The sequence below is a fragment of the Euleptes europaea genome, chromosome 1 (assembly GCF_029931775.1).
Source record: "Euleptes europaea isolate rEulEur1 chromosome 1, rEulEur1.hap1, whole genome shotgun sequence".
Classification (NCBI taxonomy): domain Eukaryota; kingdom Metazoa; phylum Chordata; class Lepidosauria; order Squamata; family Sphaerodactylidae; genus Euleptes; species Euleptes europaea.
The window spans coordinates 54,591,442-54,614,402 of record NC_079312.1 but is presented as its reverse complement, the minus strand read 5'-3'; the positions used below and the strand labels follow the sequence as shown (position 1 = coordinate 54,614,402).

Sequence of the window (22,961 nt, the reverse complement as noted above, 5' to 3'; positions counted from 1 at the left end):
CAGTTCATCAAGATTACATTTTTAAACATAATTCAGAAAATCAGAAGTGAGCTGATCTGTAAAATTATTTCAGTCCCAAAAAACTGCATTATCCTGGAAACGGGAGCTCAAAAGGCACAAGAATTAATTACCACATTTTAAACAAGTGATGGGTAAACCCTGTCCTGACTCTCAATTTTGTAACAGGTGCAAATATTTATTCTCCAAAATAATAAATATTAATACTTTTAAATATTCCCAAGCCCAGCACAGCCCTGGCCTCATCTTCCTGATGAAGTACCTGAGACCCAAGACTAGGCCAAGTCTATCTCCTCCAAGTTCCGAGAACGATAGCCTTCCTGGCATCTCTAGTAAGGGTTCCCAGCATCCAAGATATTGCCACTACTGTACACTACAGGCTTAAGTGGAAGCCCGGTCATTAACCTCTTTTCATTGCCTCTGTCCTTAGGTAAGTTTGGGTGGGAGAAGCAAGGAGGCAGCAAACAGGGCCAATCTCATTCCTAAACTGTGCCCAAACTTGGCAAGCCTTTGGGCCAGTGCAGAATACAATGGGGGAGATGGTCAACCTGCAGACGTTTGCCCCCAAACACTGTCATCATCACTATTTCTTACAGCATTCCATGGTCGCAAATAAATTTATGAAAATGTAGGATTATACAGTGCTCATCTGTAGGACCTATTGCTTTGTAAAACAAAAACCTGAAGCGTATTTGTCGTCTCACTTCATGGGAATAAAAATCCATAGACACTAAAATCCATGCTCTTAACAAAATTCTATTTATAATTTTATAGTCATTTGGGCATGTGACAAGAATGTTAAATTCCAGTCTTAATCTATACCGTTGAATGTTGATTTTACACAACTTTATGATTAGGTGGATTTGCTTAGTCTACAGTTTTTGTAAAAAGGCGGCTTCCTATTAAGTTAAAAATGCTCTTCCCTGCTCAGGCAAGAATTCATTTGCCTTCACGCAACACACACAAAACACTATCTGGAAGCTCTGTGCAGCTCAACAGATATGTGAATGGTAACCACGTCAAGGTGCAACCATATGCACGCTTACTCCCACGTAAATTCCATTGAACTCAGCAAAACTTACTTCTGAGTAAACATACAAAGGATCAGGCTGTATGCAATTAAGAAGCAGCAGCTTCATTTGAATTGGCAACACTGTTTTGTATTACTGTAAACATAATTGAAGGGGTAGGAATTAGCATCCACAAAAAAAGCCTCCTAATGAGCAAAGTGAGGCATTTTTACTTGTTTTCTAGGATCTGATGAGATCATTAACTGGCTACCCATTGCAGAGTAGGTAGTAAACCTATCATATCCAAGAACTGCAGAAGAATAATGCAGATTATCAGGGATGGAGGCAACAAGGAACTATTTAGTTCTATTTCAATGTGTGTTATTCCTGAGAGCTGTCCTATTCTTCTCTGCATTAGTCTCTTTAACGATGGTATTCTTCAATGCTGTTAACAAAAAGCAGTTTGTGGAAAGTAAGCAGTCTACACCCTTATTCCTCCATTTTAGTTCTGTATCCAGTTTGGGACACCTATCACCACTTACTTGTATCGATACAGAAGAAAAACAGTCAACTGTAACAGTTAATTAGTATTTCAGTGTTGTGTCCGTCAAAGTATCTCTGAGGATATCCATTCTAGTGCACCTCAATCCAAAGATGTATTTCAAAACATCTATGGAATAACTCAAATAAGGTCTCACTCACACACATTTAGCCACCTTTTTCTGACCACCAGAGAGAATGTACCAAGATTTCCAAGAGCAATATCAAATAAAATTTACTGAACAGTTTTTTTTCATTGCACTATAACCATCAAGCAAAACCATCAGGAAGTACTGATGAGGGTACACTCCCATTTTTCATTTTTTTCTTTTAAAAGCAGGAATGTTCTCTTCCGTTCTCAAGACACCACTGCACTTTTTAAACAGCTTGATGTTTCTGTTCCAGAGACTATCATTCCAGGTCTTGTAAATTAATTGTGCTTCCTGTAAACTGAGAATTATCCGAACTAGCATCGTCTTCATTGGAATTGTGGGGTTCCTGTTCAAAGAAAACGGAAAAAACTCACACAAGATCTTTAAAGCAGCTCTTTCACTTCATACATGAAAATTCAAGTTATCTGATAAGAACCTAGGGGAGGGGCTTTGGCTCAGTGGTAGAGCATCTTCTTGGCACGCAGAAGGTTCCAGGTTCAATCCCCAGCATCTCTAGTTAAAGGGACTAGGCAAGTAGGTGATGTGAAAGACCTCCGCCTGAGACCCTGGAGAGCCGCTGCCGGTCTGAGCAGACAATATTGACTTCGATGGACCAAGGGTCTGATTCAGTATAAGGCAGCTTCACGTGTTCAATATGGCCACCTAGTGGAAATTCTAACTGCCCAAAAAAATCTAATCCAAAATTATAAAGGCAGAAAATGGCACATATTTGCTAAAAAAAAAAACAATTATCACCAACATAAACCCAAACCTGTGAGGCTCTCCCCTTTCCAACTCTGTCAGCCAGTTATCAGCTGTCCTGCTGGGTCCCACTGGTGGGTCTCTCAAGGCTTCAGAATGGGAAAAGGGAGTAACTTCACCTGGTTCCGTCTCTATCCCAGGACAGCAGCTCTTCCAGAGCTGTCGCCTTCCTTGCTCCTTTGCCTCTGACAGGAGCCCATTTTAAACAGGCTGTCTAGCCCCACCTTCCAGTCCTCACCTCCCCAACCACACCTGGGCCTATTCCTGGGGAGCAGTGACTACTCTCTCCTTCCCCTTTCCGACTGCATGGCTGCCAGCCTCCCTCCCTCCTCCAGCCACCCCTCCCACTGACTGTGCCCTAGAGTTGGCTAGGATATGCCATAGGCCCTTTGGGCCTGCCCCTGCTTCCCCCAGGTCCACCCATCCCCAGTGTCTGGGGTGCTGCTGGGCCCGGGTGACTCTTCCTGGTCCTACCCCAGCCTCCTCCATATCTGCTGGTGCAGACATCTTGTCACGGCTGCCCTGGAGTTAAGCCTCAGCTGGCCTGGGCTGGAGGCAGCCTCACCAGTAGGGCAGCTCAGAGTCCAGCACCCTCCCTGGGCACAAAAATAGGGACACTTTACTGCAAAAGAATATTAGTTGCCTACTTTTTCCAAGCCAAACAACCAACATTTCCTTTGATGTCCAGGTATGCAATGGGAGTGTGCTATACCTGAAGGATATGAACAGGCAAGTCCACTGTTAGCTGAGAATGCGAAGAGGAGGACTGAGAGCTGAGCTGGAAGGGAAGATCTCCCTCTCCTGGGGAATCATCCTAAGGAAGAAAAAAATCAAGTTAAGCTTCTAGCCATAAATTAACCCTGCTCTCTTGCAGAAGTTTAAAATGTAGAAGGAAGGGGAAGTGTCTGGAGATGGTACTAGTTAGGCATGGTATGTATGTAATTCAGTGTAGTCCATTTGAGAAGAACCTGGGAAGAAATTTTGTCTGTATTCAGAAACTGGGACACCCCCTAACTCTTATGAAAGGCATACAAATAATATCACCCAGTCATGTACTGAAAATCATTATCTTAATGATTCATAATAAGCTGCCAATTAACTGCAGAAGTTGGGATTCATATAGGCAGGTGAAAGTAGTAATAGTTTTCATCTGGTTTACTCACCTATGGACATTACCTTCTACGTGTTAAATAAAAACTTAAAAAGCATACTGAAATGCTAGTCTAGACAAAGCCACTGTCACTCTTCTTAGAGAAAAACCAACTATGTGTAATGTAATTCTATTAAGTGATTTGTTTTTTCCCTAATAAAGCCCTTTTCTAGGTCGCGTTCTCACAAGGTTGCTCCTTCACTGGTGATGGTTTTAATCCCTATGCAATAATGCAGACATTGTACTTATTTCAGAAGAGAATCCCCTTCTCCCAAGGCATGTCACACTCTACTCCACGCTGCCTCTCCTTTACTCTCCCACTCTGACATCACAAACGTTTGCTTACATGCCTCTTTTCCATTTGCTGCTTTACCACTTACTCCTATTCCTGCTGGCATGTATCCAACCATGCAGATCCTCTAATGCACTGGTTCCCAACTGGGGGTCCATGGACCCCCAGGGGTCCGCGAGAACGTGAAACAAAGTTATAAACCCATAATAAATTAACATTTTCAATTAAAAGTTCTCTATTATAAAAATATATATTCAAATATTATTCTAAGTTTAATGTTTAACTAACAGTTATGATTAAAGTTTATTTTCAAATTCTCAGAATTTTTATTTTGAACCTTGGGGTCCCTGCACTGAACAAAAAAGTCCTAGTGGTCCCTGGTCAAAAAAAGGTTGGGAACCACTGCTCTAATGGAATGGTATTTCCACGCACTGAGAAAGATCTGCTGATACCCCTACCCCTCCCAAAACAAAACTTTGGGAGATTCAGGAGGGAGGAATCAAAAAAGCCCTGCCGCATGAAGTTTGCAGATGACTAGACACACAGCGCTGTTTCATGTCAGCAGAACCTATTTTCAGTAAACAGACAAATGAAAGGCGTTCAGAGATTTAAAAACCTGGACACAGAAGGGAACTGGAAGGCTTCAGTTTATTTTGGAATAGTTTCCCAAGTTCTTCTCAAATGGACTGCACTGAATTACATACCATGATAAACACTGAGAATCATAAATTCCTTTTAAAACTTTAAGCAGCTTTATAGTCTTTCTTTTTAAAAAATGAGTAGGTTATTTTTCCTGTCAGGTACTGAATTCTCACCTGAAGTAGCTGAATCTGACCATATTGTGAGCCAGCTGATGGATCTCTTACTGGTAGGCCTCCATTTGGCAAAACACTGTTACACAACCGAGTCCCATGGCTAGAACCGATTTTATCTCCTTTGCCTTTTCTTATGCCAGAGGTAGGGGATCCTGAAATACAAGTGACATATGTGTAATACAAAGTCAAGTGCCCAAGGAAGTGGTAGTTGGGTAGCTGTATATCTAACACCTCTGAATGGGAACAACAAATGTTTCTACCTACAAAAACAGTCCAGTTGTAAAGATAAACATTTTGTCACGATTCCTATTTCTGTTCACTGCTATTACTATATTGATCCCAAAAGAGTTTCTAGACAAAACCCAGAAGATAATGGATCAATACACTTGGAGGTACAAAAAGGCTCAGATAGGCAGAATGCAAGCCCCTAAAAAGAGATGTGGCCTAGCAGCTCCATCAACTGAAAACTACTACCACGCTACAAGATTTGTGGCACTGTGGTATCGGAAGTCCTCAATATGAGAGGGTCTGTTATTTGGAACATTTGGACTTAAACATAACACTAAATATATGGATCTGAGGGAAGACTAAGGATAACATACAAAATGTTAAGTAAAGCCTTGTATGTTCTCTGGTTGCATGGAATAAATTGAGACTGTTACTCCTAGTGGACTCCTCACCCCTATAAGCTCTTACTCATAACAAACAGAAGGGAGTTTGGTCATGGAATCAGATGAGGGAAAAGATGGACAATAATCCTCTAATTCCAGCACCAGCAGATTCAAAGCTTTATTTGAAATTTAGCTCAAAGAGTAGACATTTTCCAGCCACTGAATGTTTCTGAGAAGTTAATGATGTCCTCTGAATTTTCCAAAGGTCTATTAGCAAAACTCTATGAGGTCCTTCTAGAATTAGATTATAAGGAGCCAACTTACAGGCAGAGATGGCAATGTGATTTAATACAAGAAATCACTAAAGACAAATGGGGGAAATGTATAAAGCTATCTTAGCCACTTCGGCTGACCGTAATGTAAGGGAAAATGGCCTGAAACTAATGTTAGGTGGATTATACATCTGTTATATTAGGAAAAATGTTTGATTACATCTCTGACCAATGCTGGTGATGCCTTCAAGAGAAGGGTTTGTTCTACCATATATAGTAGACTTGCCCAGTTATAAAACAATTCTGGGAGATAATATTTAAAGTATTAAGTGAAATCAGAGCCCATAGAGTAGAATGGTTGGCATGGTTAATCTTTTTTGTCCAAGCAGAGCACTTGTTAGACAAGAAGTATGGTCACAACATAAGGAACTTGGTGGGGTCTGCAAGGATACTGACTGCAGGTCATTGGAAACAAAATACTATCTGTCAAAATTTGGCTGAGGAAATGTTCGTTAACTATGGTGATGGAGAAAATTGCAGTATGTAAGCACTTAAGGGAAGAAAACATAAGAGCAGTTATTTTTGTTGTTGTTCAAAGATGGTCTCTGATCATACAGTACTGAGCTGACCAAGCTTGTGATTCTCAACAGTGTATGAAGTAATCATTCGGCGTAAATAGTGGTAATGTACTCATACAGCCCATTCCTGAAGGGGGAGGCAGTTAGGCAGCAGCCAGGAGCGGCACTGCCTCCACAAAGGCTTCCAAGTCGCAAGGGGAATCTTTTAAAAAAGCCAAATTTTCCCCATAGGGTTTAGTGAGGGTATGCCACCTATTTTGGTGGTGTAGCAACGCTGCAGTGTGAGGGGGAGTTCCCGAGGAGAAAGGGGTCTGGAAGCTAATGCCAGCTCTGCCCCTGGAAATGCCCCCCCACACACACACACACACTGGTGCAGGCTTTCCCTTCCAGGATTTCTTTGCCGGCATGGCAGCAACAGTGGCTGGCGTAGCTCTGTGGCTCCCTGGGCCAGCGTGTTTGGCCCTGCACCAGCATCCATGCCACTTTGCACAGTGGTAAAGTGGCACGGACGCTGGTGCGGGGTCATGCCAGCTCCTATTGAGCTTCAGCCCCCCACCCCCTCAGGTTTGCATGGATAAGGTTAGAAATGGATATAGGTTTTGTATGAAGGTGATATATAGTATTAATTCTATAAATGGATATTGTTTAATTTTGGTAGTTATATTTTGGGTATAAAGAAATGTTACTTGAGGATTATTATTTTTCCAAAGTTACTATTATCGCATATATTTTTTAAAATTTAAAAGTATACAAGTCCCAGATTCATAGAGGTAGCCGTAATGCTGTGAATTTAGTGGAAAAAAATGAAATATATATAATGTAATACTTCTAAGATCTAGCTGTACTTCACTGTTTTAACACTGTATGTACATTATGTATAACTTAGCACATAAAACAATACTGTTATATTTTATGGAAGTATAAATGCCTTACTTTTATTCAAACAATGGTTACAAATATATCCAATGGTAAGGACGGAGAAGCAGGCCACTGCACCCTAATCTGAGTTTTTGCCAGTCAGGAAAATAAAAAAGTTAAGAGTTGAAAACAGAAACCATCAACACGGTAGTAATCGAAAGGAATGTTTTATTAGCCACACTTAGAAACAGAGCCTTCTCCATAAAGTCAACATTATCCAGAAAAAAACTAGAAAAAACCCCTGCAAAACCTGTTTATCATAGGTAACAATCCCTCTTTCAACAATTCCAAATCTAAAAGAAAAAAGAAAAGAAAAAAGAAAAACCCTATTGTGTGCATCTAGGCTAAAAGATTATAGAACATCAGTAAATCTGGACATATACTCTTCAGTCATCACTTGACACAGACAGTACTTTCAAGCAAAGTTAGTAAATATCACTTTAGCCTATTTAGTAAATATCACTGCATAATGAAATGTTGGCAAACAGCTGTCAATTCAGATTTTCAAAAACAAATACAGAATTAACTCAAGATGCATTTTATTAAAGGACACAGAAATTCAGAGTCTACTGCAGCATAGCAGCCTAAGATCGAACTACAAACCAAATCACCCGATTCAGATTTCTCATGGGCCATGAACTTGGTACATTTTTTTTTTACCGTCAAGTCACATCTGACTTATGGTGACCCCTGGTGGGGTTTTTAAGGCAAGAGACGTTCAGAGGTGGTTTACCATTGCCTGCCTCTGCGTCATAACCCTGGTATTCCTTGGAGGTCTCCTATCCAAATACTTGCCAGGGTCAACCCTGCTTAGCTTTTGAGATCTGATGAGATCAGGCTAGCCTGGGCTATCCAGGTCAGGGCACTTAGTACATGGGCATAAGCAAACTACTGCCCCTACTACTGACCACACACCTATTCTTAGGGGCACACACATAAGATCAACTCGTCCGGAATAAGCAAATTCCTAACTTTGTATCACACTAAGGGATTTGAACGTCACATTAAGTGAAGAAAACAGGCACCAGCACTTGGGGTGTTTCCCATTCTTCTGTCTCATCTACAATCAGTTTTTCATGTACGTACACATCCAGTAGAAAGCTACTTAAGCTCCCACTGCGGAGAAAACATGTATACTTTCCTACTAGTGTACATCCACATGAAATATACATTTAAGATAAAACAGAAGGAAAGGAAACTTACAGCTCATTCCTGAGAGCTGCAGCAGCCACGGACAGCGTGGTTGTGGTGGTGCCACGGCGCCTCCAAAGAGGTTTGGCTGAATGGGGTGTTAGAATCACAAATCAATTGTGCTCTTTCCTCCTCTACTGCACATCTGAGTACATAAACATAAAATTGTTACATAGTAATCAAAGGAAATTTTTTTCGGAAACACAGCTAGGATCAGGTTGCGAGGTAAATTATAATTACCATTCCCTACATAAGCATATAATTTAGAAACATAAGAAAAGCAACCTCTGCTAAGCTATCTTGAACATGATCCTTTAAATTCCATTCATTCAAAGAGCATTTATAGGGACTATTTTTCTAAGCAGTGAGAAAAGGTTCCATGAGCCAAGAGACAATCTACTGCATTGTTTCTTCACCAGTCTATATTTTCTACTACAAGAGACATTCTTGAGTCTGACTCTTCACACATTCTAACCACATACCATGAACAAGTATGAGGAGTGACACACTCCATCCTAACCTGCAAGCATTCATCAGAAAGCGCACATATACAATGAATGAGAACCCTGAAAAGTAGGGCTCATTACCAGAGTCAGAACTTAAAGCTATGATATTTACATATTCTAATGAACATGTGCAGGAGACCTTGCTGCCAAGAATACACGCACATTCACTGCATATGCTTAGAATGTGTGAAAGTTTTTTCTGATCTTCAAAACATCCGGTCTCATATCATGGTGAAACTGTTTTCAGCAATCGTTTACTCACCTATGTCGCTCTCGTTTCCTTTCTGTTTTCTCTTCTTGGCAAGCTGAATGGCTCTATAATCAGTTCTTGCAGACCCACCACTCTCCTAATGAGAGAAGAAGGTTTATGCATATCACCACAACTAGGGAGACTATGTTTTAACATTATGTTCCTATTCAGAAAACATATACACTTTTCCAGACAGCACTGGGCAGCTTCCCACAAGTCTGCACTCTAAAATTAACACACACGAACTATGTAGCTCAATACTGTATTTAAAATACTGATATGCCATCTTTCAGTTCAGGGAACATACAAGGCAAGCTAAATACTTAATCCTCTCTTTCCAAATCCTACACACAATTGTTTCATGCAGCTCCCAATACTTAATCCTACTTCAATTTAGAGGGGCTCAATTTCAATGTCAAGCCCAATTAAACAATTGTGTGCAGCATAAAGAGTTCATTTTTCAGGGCATTTTCCTTGTTACATTAAGCAGTGCATCCTTTTCCTCTTGGAGCCCTCATAGCTACACGCTCTTACAACACGTTAGGGAGAGATGTACTTGCAGTAAACCCCAGCTGGGAAAATATTTGTACTATCGCATTCAAGTATGCTGTACAGTGTTTTAACTGGATTCAGTACTTTTTACAGGCAGCCACAATTTATGCCACTTACATTGTACAAAACACACGGCGACTTCATTCATGGCAGACATTCCATAAACCCATTTGATTTGGTAGAAAGGATTGTTCATACACGGCAACATAATATCCTCATAGCTAAGATACTAATGAAAACTAGAGTTACTGAGAGTTACTGCATACCAGAAAAGAGCTGCCAGTCACCATGCTCAGATCAGTTTCTTTCTGCGCACTGTAACTTCCTGGAGGGTTGGAGAACACAAACTGAGTCACCACTTTACTGCCTTCTTGCTGTCCCACAACATCCAGGCTAGGAAGCAAAGGCTGTTCTGCTTTAATTGGAGCCAGTAATTCAGGAGCGTTGTTTCCACCAAAGTTGCTGGAAGGAGTTAAAGTGGCTGTGTCTACCGAAAGGTTATTGCTGGAGGTCAAACCATGCAGTTCTTGACTGGAATTCTTTGCGGACAGAGACGCTAGCGAGCCTAAGGCCTCTGCATTTACAGTCTGTACATCCTCCAAATTTAAAGTGCTTTGCTGTAAAACTGTGGCATTGGTTCCCAAGAGAAGAGAGCTGTCCAGGCTGTGTGGAATGTCACCACTAGTTACTAAAATCAGCGGGTCAACTGTCTGACCAAGAGAATTGCTACCAACGGAAAGACTGCCCCCAAGGGTGGAGCCCACAGAAGCTACATCTATAGTGAGAATTCCTGAGTTTATCAGAGCCATATCAGTTGAAATTCCAGAACTGTTCCCAGATACGCTGGAAAAGAGGGACACAAGATCTATATTGCTGAGGTCACTTTGTCCTGAATTGGTGAGTTCACTGCTAGGCGTGAGGGAACTGATAGTTTCCATTTGATTTAAGAGATCTGAAAGAAATATTTGGAATACTTTAAAATACCAACACCACAGGACTTTAAGACAAAATGCCAACAATAAATTACACCCCCAGTTTGACTAAAGATCCACCACCAAACTTTTTCACCTAACTGCCCCACTCAGTACAGTCAACACCTCCTTTGTACTACTTTCAAAGCTCCCAGAATCTTATTTGGCTACTGTTTCAGGCAATTTTAATTTCCTGCCATTTCCCTGGCGAGAAATATAAGGCAACCTCAAATGCAATCCAGTAGTGTGCTGCCCAAAACCATTTTCATACATCAAACGCTTTGGGTTTGTTTCAACTTCCTGCATGTGACAGACAGAGTGGGAAATACACCAGCTGGTGTCATGTCTCCCCAGGGCTGGAATGGACACCAACCACACAAGGGGCTCCCCTTAAAGAGAGCCCTGAAACTACAACTGATCCAGAATGTGGCAGCCTGACTCTTATCAGGGGCTAGGCACTGGGAATATGTGTTGCCCATTTTGAAACAATTACATTGGTTGCCAGTCTGTTGCCAAGTCCAATTCAAGGTGCTGGTTAGGACCCCTCATGACCTGGGACACAAGTATTTGAAGGACCACCTCCTTCCATATGTCCCTGTGCACCAACTGCGGTTGTCAAAAGCATTTAGGGTGTCCCATCTGGCATTGATCAGAGGACAGGCCTTTTCCGTTGTGGAATGGGCTCCCTGAAGAGGAGAGAAGGCCCACTCCTTGGAGATCTTCAAAAGGTGCTGTAAGACCTGCCTGTTGCCAGAGTTTTAGAGAGGTTTGAATGGCAGGCATCTTTTAAGGGGGGGGGAAGGGGAAAGAGATTTGAGGTTTGCTATTTTATTTTTTGTTTTTAACCTGAAAGTTTTAAACTATCATTGTAAGCCACCCTGAACCTCAAGGGAAGGTGGGATATAAACATTTAAATAAATAGATCTGACTTGATGATACAGAAAGCCAATTCAAATGTTCCTGTAGCTGCATGGAACTTTTACTATACAAAACCAATTTTCAGTGGCTACCAAGCCAGTATAGCACCCATGGATCAGCCTTAAAGCATCCAGCAACAATAATCTGATGCCTAAGAACACTCAGATTATCCCTATAAATGCCCAAGTTAATAGTCAATTTGTCCCATAAGTTAGACAAAGCAGATAAATAGTGAATCTCCTCTTAAAGAATACAAAACTCACAGTAAAAATGCATCAAGGCTTTAGGAGAAAGAAGAGACACGCAACTTCTACATAACTTTTTTGCCTTCTAAAGCACTTTTGAAGTTGCAATGCTATGCACCCTTCACCGGTGAGCACAATGCAATCTCCAAATTAAAAACACATAGGACTGCACATCACATTTCTATGTCAGAAGTAAGACAAAGAATATTTTTCAAAATTTTGGGCTTTAGATATTAGCACATTTCTGCAGTGACTGACTGAACAGACACCAGATATAGTTAAAGAACTGTGTATATATACTTAAATACTCCAGAGTCAATACCTGCACTGAAGTTGTGTTGCTTGACCATATGCGTTTTCATACTGTGCTTCGAAGTAAACAATTTATTACAGCTAGATACAGGGCAGCGGGTCTTCAACGATTCCACATCCTGAAGGTGCTTTTTGGAGTGAATGTAAAGACTACTGCGTGCGGAGAATTTTGCACAACAACCTGAAATAGGATATGTATATTTAGATGCTGCTGCTTTCTTCCTTTATCTATTACATTCACTTTTCAGCCATTAAAAATGACATTCTACTACGCTTAAACTGAGACAGGATGACTGCAGATCCATGAACAATGATGTGGGCTTTTGGGAAAAACTGAAAATTTTAGAACTAAAACTTTCTCCAGTTTATACAATTTACTCAAAAGAGTATGATCTTATTTGAACACTGCTCACTTTGACTCACACGAAGAAAATTAATTATAGAAGTATATAATATTAATTTCCTGCCCCAAAACTTTATGTGGACATTATTTTAATAGCATACTATTTGTAAAAATTTAATATAGAACATAATTAACATTGCTTAATTAAAAAAAACCCAAAGGAACTGAAAACTGTTGATTCACCAATTTTAGCACACCCAAAGAACTGAACAATGTGGTTGTCCATGGATGTGGTTGTCCACTCCCCTACTTGAACAGAATTTAATTCTCATCTACCAAGGTCACTGGGCATCTCATCATTTGTACTAGGTGGGACCCAGTGCAAAGACTGCACAAGGACCGCGGATCCTCCAGCAGAGGGGTCAGATCTTCTCAAGGCCACAGCACCACTCCAGTTCTCTCCATGGCTATCAAAAACTGCACAAGATCCATCACAAATCTCTTGCCATCATGTCAACCTTTAGATGACACTGGGCACACATCAGATAATACCTTCCATACTTATTACACGCTGAAGGTGGGTATCAATCTCTACTGGACAAACATTTGCAGTGCAATACAAAATTACTGAAACCTAAGAACTGTATGGAAAGAAGCAAAGGTGGCCAACATGCCAAGTAACCACCATTCAACTTAGTACTGCAAAACTTTCCCATGAGTTGGCAAGCAGGACAATGCTTCAGGAACTCTGAATTTTACATTTTCTCTGTTTTGCCACACCACTACCTACATTTTCACCTCTCATGTCCTTAAATAAATACCGCATCCTATCCCCCATGGTCCCTTCCAACTCTATGATTCTATGATCACTGCCTGCAGTTGCTGCAAGTGGAAAGATCAAAAAGTGTTTTTTTTCCACTGATGGTACCCAACATTTGAAACTCTGCAGTCTTGTGTTTTCTGCTTCCATTGAAGGCCAAGTCAAGACATTCCTGATTTCATCTGTGTTTGACCAAAATGGTCACTGAACATTGCTGGCTCTTCCATTTAGTCTTTGCTGGTTACTGCTTGTTTTGTTTGAATCTGCCTTTGGTAACAGCAACTCTGAATTATACGTACATGCACAAATGACCCTTTGCCGATACAGAAGAGCAAGGGGGTGGGACTGTGCTGGGTAGGTGCATGTAAGAAGAGTAGTAACTATTATTTTGATGGTAGGGTCCCATAAAACCCAAACAAAATCTGGACTGATTATCTCAACTTCAGAAGAGATCTCAAATTCCAATGCCAGTAATTCATAATTTGAAACTTTCTGACAGACTAAAACAGCATCCTAAATAGAGTTACACTCTTCTAAAACCATTGGAATTTAGGACTGGACTGTGTGTGTGCGCTTGCTTCCGACTCATGGCGACCCTATGATTCAATGTCCTCCAAAATGTCCTATCTTTGACAGCCTTGCTCAGATCTTGCAAATTGAAGGCTGTGGCTTCCTTTATTGACTGCAAATGTTCTATTCAAGTAGCAATAATGGCTTTAGGAACCCCCTAAACCTGCATGCAACTAAGGACCAAACTGGACCCAATAGCGGATAACCCAAACCAGGCTGGACTAATTTTTTACAAGGGGAGGAGGGTAGACAACTTTAAGCACATTATGAAGGGGAGCTGTTTTGCAGTCAAAACTGCTTTAGGAAAAAAAAACTTTTCTGGTAACAACTATAGATCAAACGAATTTCACTCCATCCTCCTATCCTTGTTGCACTTCACACCTCCCTCTTTCCCCTCACAAGCTCTGTATGGATTGAGCAGCAACCTGATCCTGACACACAGGTCTGCCACCATCACATCTACTTCGTCCTCAAGGCATGCATGGAATCCACGGAAAAGAAGACATCCTATAAGATCCCAAGTTCAGGTAATACCTTCTACTGGACACTCAAATGGCTTTGTGCCAAGATGAGTTATACTATGGCCTTTCAAGTGTTCTGCTCTTGTGAAGGATTTTCCACAGCCTTCTACAGAACATGTAAATCGCCTGTCATCTTCATGTTTCCTACAACAAAAATTAAATAAATTTTACATTAATATCAAGTACCAACAGCACAATCTAGAGAACACTGGTTATTAATGGGAATGATTGACTGACATTAACTATCTGTATTTGATTTACCATAATGTATATTTACTAAAGGCATTAGACGGCATGTAAAAGTATTGAATTTCTTTTTTAATTGATAAGATGCACCCCTATCCCCAGGTAAAAAGTCCATCTACTCATTACTGCAGTTGCTCATTCTTCTTGCTACCCTTTCCTCTCCCACTGTCAAAATTTAGATCGCAAAACCTATTCTTTCAACTCTGAACAACCATGTACAATGAGCATGCTATTATAACCATCATGTGCAAAACATCAATGAAGTTAAATCAAGAACTTTACCTTTTGTGTCTTAATAGCTTGGACATGCTGGTGAAAGACCAGCCACAGCCTTCAAAATCACAAATGAAAGGCCTTTCACCTACAAGAAAAAACAACAACCATAACTTACCATTGCCTTCTCAACTGAAAAATGAAACAAATTTGCTCTCAACCATTTCACAGAATATTAATCCAGGGGTTTATAACCCTGATGCCTTTACGTTTCACTTAGATTATAACTGTGTTTCATGGCATTTATTGATAGTTTAGTTGTATTGCTTTACACATTAAACTGCTCTGAGACTCTCTATAACCAGGAATCAACAAAAATGCATTGGTAAACTATCCTACACGATGTTTATCTATTGCCCCTCCTGCCAGTGACATCTTTTCTAGAGTCAATACTAGAAAGAGCCAGCTTTGCATACAGCTTCCTTGGCTCACCTCTGACAGGACTGAAAACTATCTGGATCTGGTAAGTCACAGATTGCAAGGCTGTTTTAAGACTACTACTCATGTGAATTGCAAATGAAAGTTTCACAAATCCATGGAAGCCTGCTACAACGATCAGTTAAATGGAACACAGAACTCTTTGGTCCAGTTCATCACCTACCATTCATCTCTAAGGAAAGATTTGCCCATTTATTCAGTTGTAAATTACATGCTACTCAAGTTCTGAACAACTAAGGTAAACCAAGGACAATGTGGTAATAGTTGGACGTAAAACAGGGGAATGAAAACTGAATAGGAAACGTTTTCTGTTCAGTAGTCCTCAGTACTGCAATTTCTATGTTCAAGTATTTCAGCTGACATGATTTGTGTTTCCTTAAAAAAAGTGTCTAATAACCAGAGAACCCCTCCGTTCAACAAAAATATTTTGTAAAGCAACTACTTGCCAACAGTTACCAATGACCTAGCTTCACACCTGTGTGACTTCTCATGTGGATTTTCAGTCGGCAGGCTTTGTCATACTGCTTGCTACATCCTGGAAAGGAGCAGGAGAACAGTTCTTGTTCTCTAAAGTGGACCCGATTATGGGAAAATAATGCACTCACTGTTATGAAAGTCCTGTCACAACCTGGAGAAAGAAGGAACAAGCAAATCGGATCTTAGGGAACAGAAGAAGCAACAACACAATTTGTTATGCAACTTTACAACAATCTAGAAAAGCTACAGGTGATAATCATATTTCGACTTCAGGGAAACTGATTCCGGCTAAAGTTTGGTCCCATTATTACATTATATACTGCTTTAAACGAGTAGCAGCCGTAGCAATTCATTCTGCACTATTACATGTCAATCAGAGTGGATAAAAATCAATGATTTTTTTAAAAAATTAAAAATTGGATTTTTAAAAATTTAAATTGGATTTTTTGTTAAAATGCTTTTTGAGGAAAAATCCATCTAAAGATAGCTTAAATAGTTTTCTATTTAAGATACACTATAATCCAAAGGTTATTCATCAGGAAATAAGGACTGTTTTTTAATTATGTAGCATGAGACTGTATTTTCAAGCAATGTTTAATGTTTTTGGTAAATGAATTCCATTAATTCATTCTCTTCTCTCCAGTATTAGAGGAGCATGCCTATTATATTAGGTGCTGTGGAGCACAGGCAGGATAATGTTGCTGCAGTTGTCTTGTTTGTGGGCTTCCTATAGGCACCTGGTTGACTACTTGGTGAACAGGCTGCTGAACTTGATGGGCCTTGGTCTGATCCAGTATGGCTTTCCTTATGTTCTTATGTTCATACACAATGTCATGCTCTTCCAGAGGTTTCTGTAAGATTATTGTGGGCAATTTTTCTATCTAAAAGATATTATCACAGATACTTGGTTTTGCAGTTCTCAAAACTGTGAATTTGTGTCTGCAGATATAACATGCCTCTTTTTCACAGCAAAAATGTTATAAAATAAACATACAAAGACCTTAATCCCATGTTTCCTTTCCAAATCTATGTATACAGAATCAACCCCCTTACCTCTTAAGTGCTAAGTTTCAAGAAATTCAATGAATAGAAGATTGTTTGGAGCAGAATAGATCTGCACAAGGACCTAAGTGTGAGGAAGATGGGGCAAAGAGTAAAAATGAAAGGGAAACCTTTTGATCAGAACACTCCACAAGTCTTGGGATCTTTGTGTGTATAGCCTGAAGTTTATCATATTATTCTGTCCCTGGAGAAAAAAAAATATGTAATGGCAGCAGGCCATAAAAGAGACCCAGTTTTGGAATATTTTAATGAAGTTTCTCTACCTATGGGTAAGGAAGGATGCAAACAAAGCAACAAAGAAATGCAAGACATGGTGGACTGACTGAAACTGGAAACAGTACACCATGTACTTCTAACAGTATAACCAAATCAGTAATTTTTGATATAACTGTAAAACTGACCTGAAAAGTTATTATTTTAAAAATGAAACCTTAATCTGGTTGTAAATATTATGAATGAGTCTTTATGAAGAAAACCATTATATAAATCAAGTCTTACTGACTAGGGATTTAAATCATTATTTAAATCAAATCCACCCTAGTGTACACCCATACACAAATTATCCCCACCCCCAAGCTTCCAGCTGTCACCAAAGATGGCATCAGACGAAAAGCAGGAAGCAGACAGGCACGCCCACTATTGTATCTGGATCAGCTTAGCTGAGGATGTCCCTCCCCCCAGTTCTTTTGATTTTTTAACTTATTGGTCATTTATGCATGGTGGCTTTAACCTTCTTTATTCCCCGTTTCAGCCAGGATCAAAGTAACCCAGGTTGGAGGAAACTGTATGCATTGGCTGGAATGATCAGGGACGAAACTGAGAGCTAATGGAGGCATGAATACAGAAAAGCAGTCTCCCTAGTTCAAATCAAGTCCCACCCCTTTAAATGCTGCTCTGTAATTGGCTTACCTCGGGAGAGAAGATTTCCTCCCCCCCCCAAACCCAACTGCCACATAAAAAAGCATTTTAAGGACAAAAAACGGAGCAATCTGAAAGAAGGGGGGGAGAAATCCAAGCCTCGTTTTAAAAAAGCCTTTCTTTTGCTCAGAAAGAACTCCGAGGTAGCAGGAAGCACTTGAATCCCTGCCTCTTTATACACTGCTCCGTGACTGGCTGTGAGAGAAGCCAATCTTCTGTGCTTCCCATTTGGCTATCTGCATGCTGCCTTGAAGAGGGGTTTGGAAAAGGGTGGGGCAAAGCTCAGCCCGAGAACGGAGCATGCATGCTCTCTGACTCCGGAATGAGCCAGGATGAATGGTTTAATTCGGGCCAGGAGAGGAATGGGAAAACCCAGGTTCATTTTGTTGAAACAGGGTTGAGCCAACAAGGAATGAGGTAACGTGCATACAGAAAAAAATGATCCTGCCTGAAACGGAATAAAGGAGGGTAAAGCGACCATGCATAAATGACCACTGACATCATTTCTACCCTGCCTTTCTCTCCTAAGGGGATCCAAAGCAGCATACATCAGTCTCCTCTACTCATAACAATCCTGTGAATAGTAGGCCAAACTGAGGGTGAGTGACTGGCCAAAGTCACCAACTGAACCTCCATGGAAAAGCAGGGGTTCAAACTCAGGTCTCCCAGTAACTAGCCTACTTCCGAGAAATTCCCATCCTCTCTCACTGCCATCCATGGCTGCACAATGAAGAACCAATGGGATTACAACTGTCAGCGAAGCACCCAGGAGGCCAAGGTTTGAACCCTTCAATCAGCCAAGGAGCCCACCAGATGACCTTGGGCCAGTCACTCACCCTTAGCTGGGGGAGGGGGAGGATCCCTGCTCCCACAATCCATACCTCCTACGCACTCAATCTTTGGGATTTTCCCAAGTCATACCAAACCTTCGCTGCATACCTTGTGCATTTTTGATAGTTTTATAAATCTCATTGTGCATAAGAATTCTAGGCAAATTTGAGCAATTTCTCTTTGCATATAGCACTGGGCACATACCAGACTCACTACCAGCTGTCAAGAAGCACTCAAAGGCAAAGACCCACTACCAGCTGCCAAAGAAGCACACAAACGTGAGGGCACCCACCCAGTGTGCCCCAGAGCGGTGTCACAGTGTAGGGATCCTCTGCATTTAGAAATGAGGTCCACACTGGTCATTTCTGGAGAAGGAATTCACAGCTGACCAAAGAGCCCTGGGAAGAAGAGACCCAAAACCTGGGGGTGGCTTTCATCAACACTGCAGCCTTCAGGTCAGCAGCCCACCAGGGCCAGCCCACCAGAGCAGTGAGAGCTGAGCCTGGTGTTATGGTGGCCGATTCAGTCAATATGATGAGGCAGGTGGCTGTGGCATGACACGGCCAAAGCAAAAACTGGATATCTTAGAGAATGTGTGTTATGTTCATACAATAACTTCTAAAGCTTCTGCTGGCATATAATCTTATGCGTCTTTCAGGTGCCCCCATTTATTTTGTGTTACAAGCACACACAACTACCCCCTGGAGAGATGTTTCCATTTCTGTAATACAACTCTAAAACCTACAAGAGCTAGAATGTGCATTTGTTTTTTAATGGCTCGTCTTATGACTCCTACTCCACAGCAGGAAGCTACGACAGGATACAGAAAGGTCCTGTTGTACCTCCACTTCTAAGCCTTGCTAAGGTCTTCAGTGTCTAATATCTGAAGTTGGTAGTTTTAGTTTAATTAACACAGAAGATATTTGAATCGCTTATGATAGAAACTTCTCTATAACCGTATCTTGCAACTAAGGTAAAGGTCCCCTGTGCAAGCACCGGGTCCTTCCTGACCCATGGGGTGATGTCACATCCTGACGTTTCCAAGGCAGACTTTGTTTGCGGGGTGGTTTGCCAGTGCCTTCCCTTTACCTCCACCAAGCTGGGTCCTCGTTTTACCGACCTCGGAAGGATGGACGGCTGAGTCAACCTTGAGCCGGCTACCTGAAACCGATTTCCGTCGGGATCGAACTCAGGTCGTGAGCAGAGCTTTTGACTGCAGTACTGCAGCTGACCACTCCGCGCCACGGGGCTTGCAACTAGCGATCAAGTAATGGCTTTCAACGCTTCTACACTATATTGTATAAAATGAGTATCTTAGAAATGGAATATGTTATCGACAAAGGTTAGAGTTTATTAATCAAAGTCTATAGCTGGATAAAAATGTATTCTGATACGGTGGCTTGGGCGCAGAAATGTGAATATTCTTGTTTCCCCCCTCCCCCATGCCCTTTCCCCCCTTTTTCTTTTTTCCTGTATCCCTTTATTTAAAACAATAATAAATAAATAAATAAAATAATGAAATAGTAAAAAAGGCGGCCTTCCTCCCAAGAGGCCCCCTCTGCGGCTGGAGCGGGCCGTCGCGGGCCTCCGCCGCCCCCTCACCTGGGTACTCGCAGCGGTAGGGCCGGTGGGGCTCCAGGTGGCTGCGGCGCCGGTGGGCGGCGAGGCGGGCGGCGCTGGGGCAGCGCTGCCCGCAGGCCTCGCACTTGAGCGCCGCCTCCTGCTCGTGGGCCCGGCCGTGGGCGCGCAGGTTGTAGACGGTGGTGAAGCGCTTGGCGCAGCCGTCGGCGGGGCAGGCGAAGGGCCGCAGCTTGTCGTGCGAGTGCTGGTGGCGCCGCAGCTTGTAGGCCGTGGCGAAGGCCCAGGCGCAGCCGGGCACCGGGCAGCGGAAGGGCCGCGCCGGCCGGCCCGCGGAGGCGTCCGCCTCGCCGCCGCCGCCACGGTGGGCCGCGGCGTCGGCGCCGTCGTGGGCCGACAGGCGGTGCAGCCGCAGCAGCTGCTTGCGGGGGAAGCTCTGGGCGCAGCGGGGCTCGGGGCAGGAGTAGGCCGCGGCGGCGGGGCGGGGCATCAAGGCGGCGGGCTCGGCGGCGCTGGGGGGCTGAGGCGGCGGCGGCGGCGGGGCCCCGAGGCTGAGGAGCCCGTTCTCGAAGCGCACCACCAGGCTCTGGTTGTGGATGGTGAGGGTGCCCGAGAAGGACGAGTCCTCCGGCGGGGGCTTCTGCGGGCGGGCGGGGCCTTCAGGCAGAGCCGGAAACGGCGCCTCGCGCCCTCCTCGGCCGCCGCCCGGCGCCTTCTCCGGCTGAGGTGGAGGCAGCGGCGGCTCCTGAGGGGGACCTCCTCCTCCTCCGCCGCCGCCGCCCGAGAGGCCCCCGCAGCCTCCGCCCCGCACCAGGTTGAGCACCAGCAGCAGAGCGTCGCTGTCCTGCTGCGCCGCGGGGCCTCCAGCGCCCGGCTGGAGCGCGAAGGCGGCGGCGGCGGCGGGCCCTTTTGGCGGTTGGAAAGGAGGAGGAGGAGGAGGGGGCAATGGCGGCGGCTCCGGCGGCTTCTCCCCCTCGAGCAGCAGCAGCACCGGGAATGTCACCTCCGGGCCTCCTCCTCCCGACGCCGCGGCCGAGTCGCGCCGCTGAGGGGATCGGCGAGCCGGCCGTGCGGGGGAAGGAGCCGAGGAGAGAGGCCGGTCGTCGTCGGCCCCCCCGCCGCCGCCGCCATGTTGCCGGGCGCCAGGCTCGGGCCGGGCGGCCTCCCCGTCGGCGGTTGGCAGCCCCTGCGTTTCCATCTTGGGGGTCCCTGTAGCAGCGGCTGAAACCGGAGCTGGGCGGGGCGGGGCCGGCGGGGCGAGAGGGGAAACCCGGAGCGAGGGAGCCGGAGCCGGGGCTGCGGCGGCGCGGTGGAAAACCCGGAGGCTGGAACGCTTTGCGAACCAGGCCGGGTCGTGGAGAACGGGGCGGGGGCGGAGCGTGCGGTGCGGAGATCCCGAAGGACTCGGGAAGGGGGCCAAGGGAACGGGGGGTCCTGCGGCACTTTCGAGACCAGCCAAAAAGTTTGAAGTCGAGCATCAACTCTCACGGACGAGAATCTCCTTCGACAGATGCATGTAGCTACGGAGAAGGAAAAGGTTTTAAACAGGGATGTGCAATGCGGGAAGTACAAATTGACCCTGCTGTTTAGAACGAGTTGGTGGGAAAGCCGGAACAGAAACAAACAGCCCGAAACGGGCATTAAATAAATAATATTACTGCAAAAAAACACTGGGAGAACACATGAGAACAATATTTTAGAAATGAAAACACTGAAAATAATATGCTGTTATTAACCCTTTCCTAGCCAAGGTGCAGGGGGAGAAGAAGAAGAGTTGGCTTTTATATGCTTTCTCTACCGCTTAAGGAAGAGCTTACAATCACCTTCCCCTCCCCACAGCAGACACCCTGTGAGGTAGGTGGGGCTGAGAGAGTGTACCAGCCCAAGGTCACCCAGCTGGCTTCGTGTGTAGGAGTGGGGAAACAAATCCAGTTCACCAGATTAGCGTCCGCCGCTCATGTGGAGGAGTGGGGAATCAAACCCGGTTCTCCAGATCAGAGTCCACAGCTCCAAATCACTGCTCTTAACCACTACACCACGCTGGCTCACTGAACAGGCATTAAATAGTGGGATGGGCTTTAAAGCCTGCCCACCCCCCATCACTTGCATGAAAATGTCTGCCTACATGCGTTTAATAAGGTGGACCCTAATCCCTAAAAATTATGCTACAATAAAACTTGTTTTTAAACATGCGCTCGTTTATTTTTGCAGTGAGAAGCTGGAAATAATCAAGGGCCAGACTAATGAAGACGGAAATCTAGAGTGAGGTGACTTGCCATCACAATTTGCCTTTTACATGCAGAACAAACTGACACATGTTTACTCAGGTCCCACAGAATTTAAAGACACTAGGGCACATACGGTAGAATTGTATGCAGAATTACTCCAGTCTAAGGCCATTGTGCTGCTTGCACACTTTTTCTAATTTGCACTGGTAAGACGGTAGTTCTGTGTACACTTAACCTAGAGCTATGCCCTACTGAATTATTAAACTTGCTTCCAAAGAATTCCAGTTGGATGGTGGTGTTAGTCTGTTGCAGCAAAAACAAACGGAAATCTTGTGGCACCTTGTGTGTGTGTGTTAAGTGCCGTCAAGTCGCTTCTGACTCATGGGGACCCTATGAATCAATGTCCTCCAAAATGTCCTATCTTTGACAGCCTTGCTCAGATCTTGCAAATTGAGGGCTGTGGCTTCCTTTATTGAGGCACCTTAAATACTAGCAAAATTTTATCGTAGCAAAAGAATTTGTGGACTAGAGCCTACTTCTTCAGAAGTTATGTTCAATTCTGTAAAAGCTGAAGCTGCAATAATATCTTGTTT

At 43.5% G+C, this 22,961-nt stretch overlaps 1 protein-coding gene across 1 annotated transcript; it reads right to left on the bottom strand.

Moving 5' to 3' along the window:
- Nucleotides 1–1,913: 1,913 nt before the first annotated feature.
- ZXDC (ZXD family zinc finger C) lies at nucleotides 1,914–21,338 on the bottom strand. Its single transcript, XM_056855204.1, has 10 exons — nucleotides 20,165–21,338; nucleotides 15,750–15,902; nucleotides 14,846–14,924; nucleotides 14,331–14,461; nucleotides 12,074–12,244; nucleotides 9,884–10,569; nucleotides 9,078–9,162; nucleotides 4,740–4,891; nucleotides 3,195–3,296; nucleotides 1,914–2,066 (listed from the first exon to the last, which is right to left on the bottom strand). Exons 1-10 carry the CDS (start codon nucleotides 21,336–21,338, stop codon nucleotides 1,980–1,982), a joined length of 2,820 nt encoding a protein of 939 aa, XP_056711182.1. The 3' UTR covers nucleotides 1,914–1,979.
- Nucleotides 21,339–22,961: the final 1,623 nt, after the last annotated feature.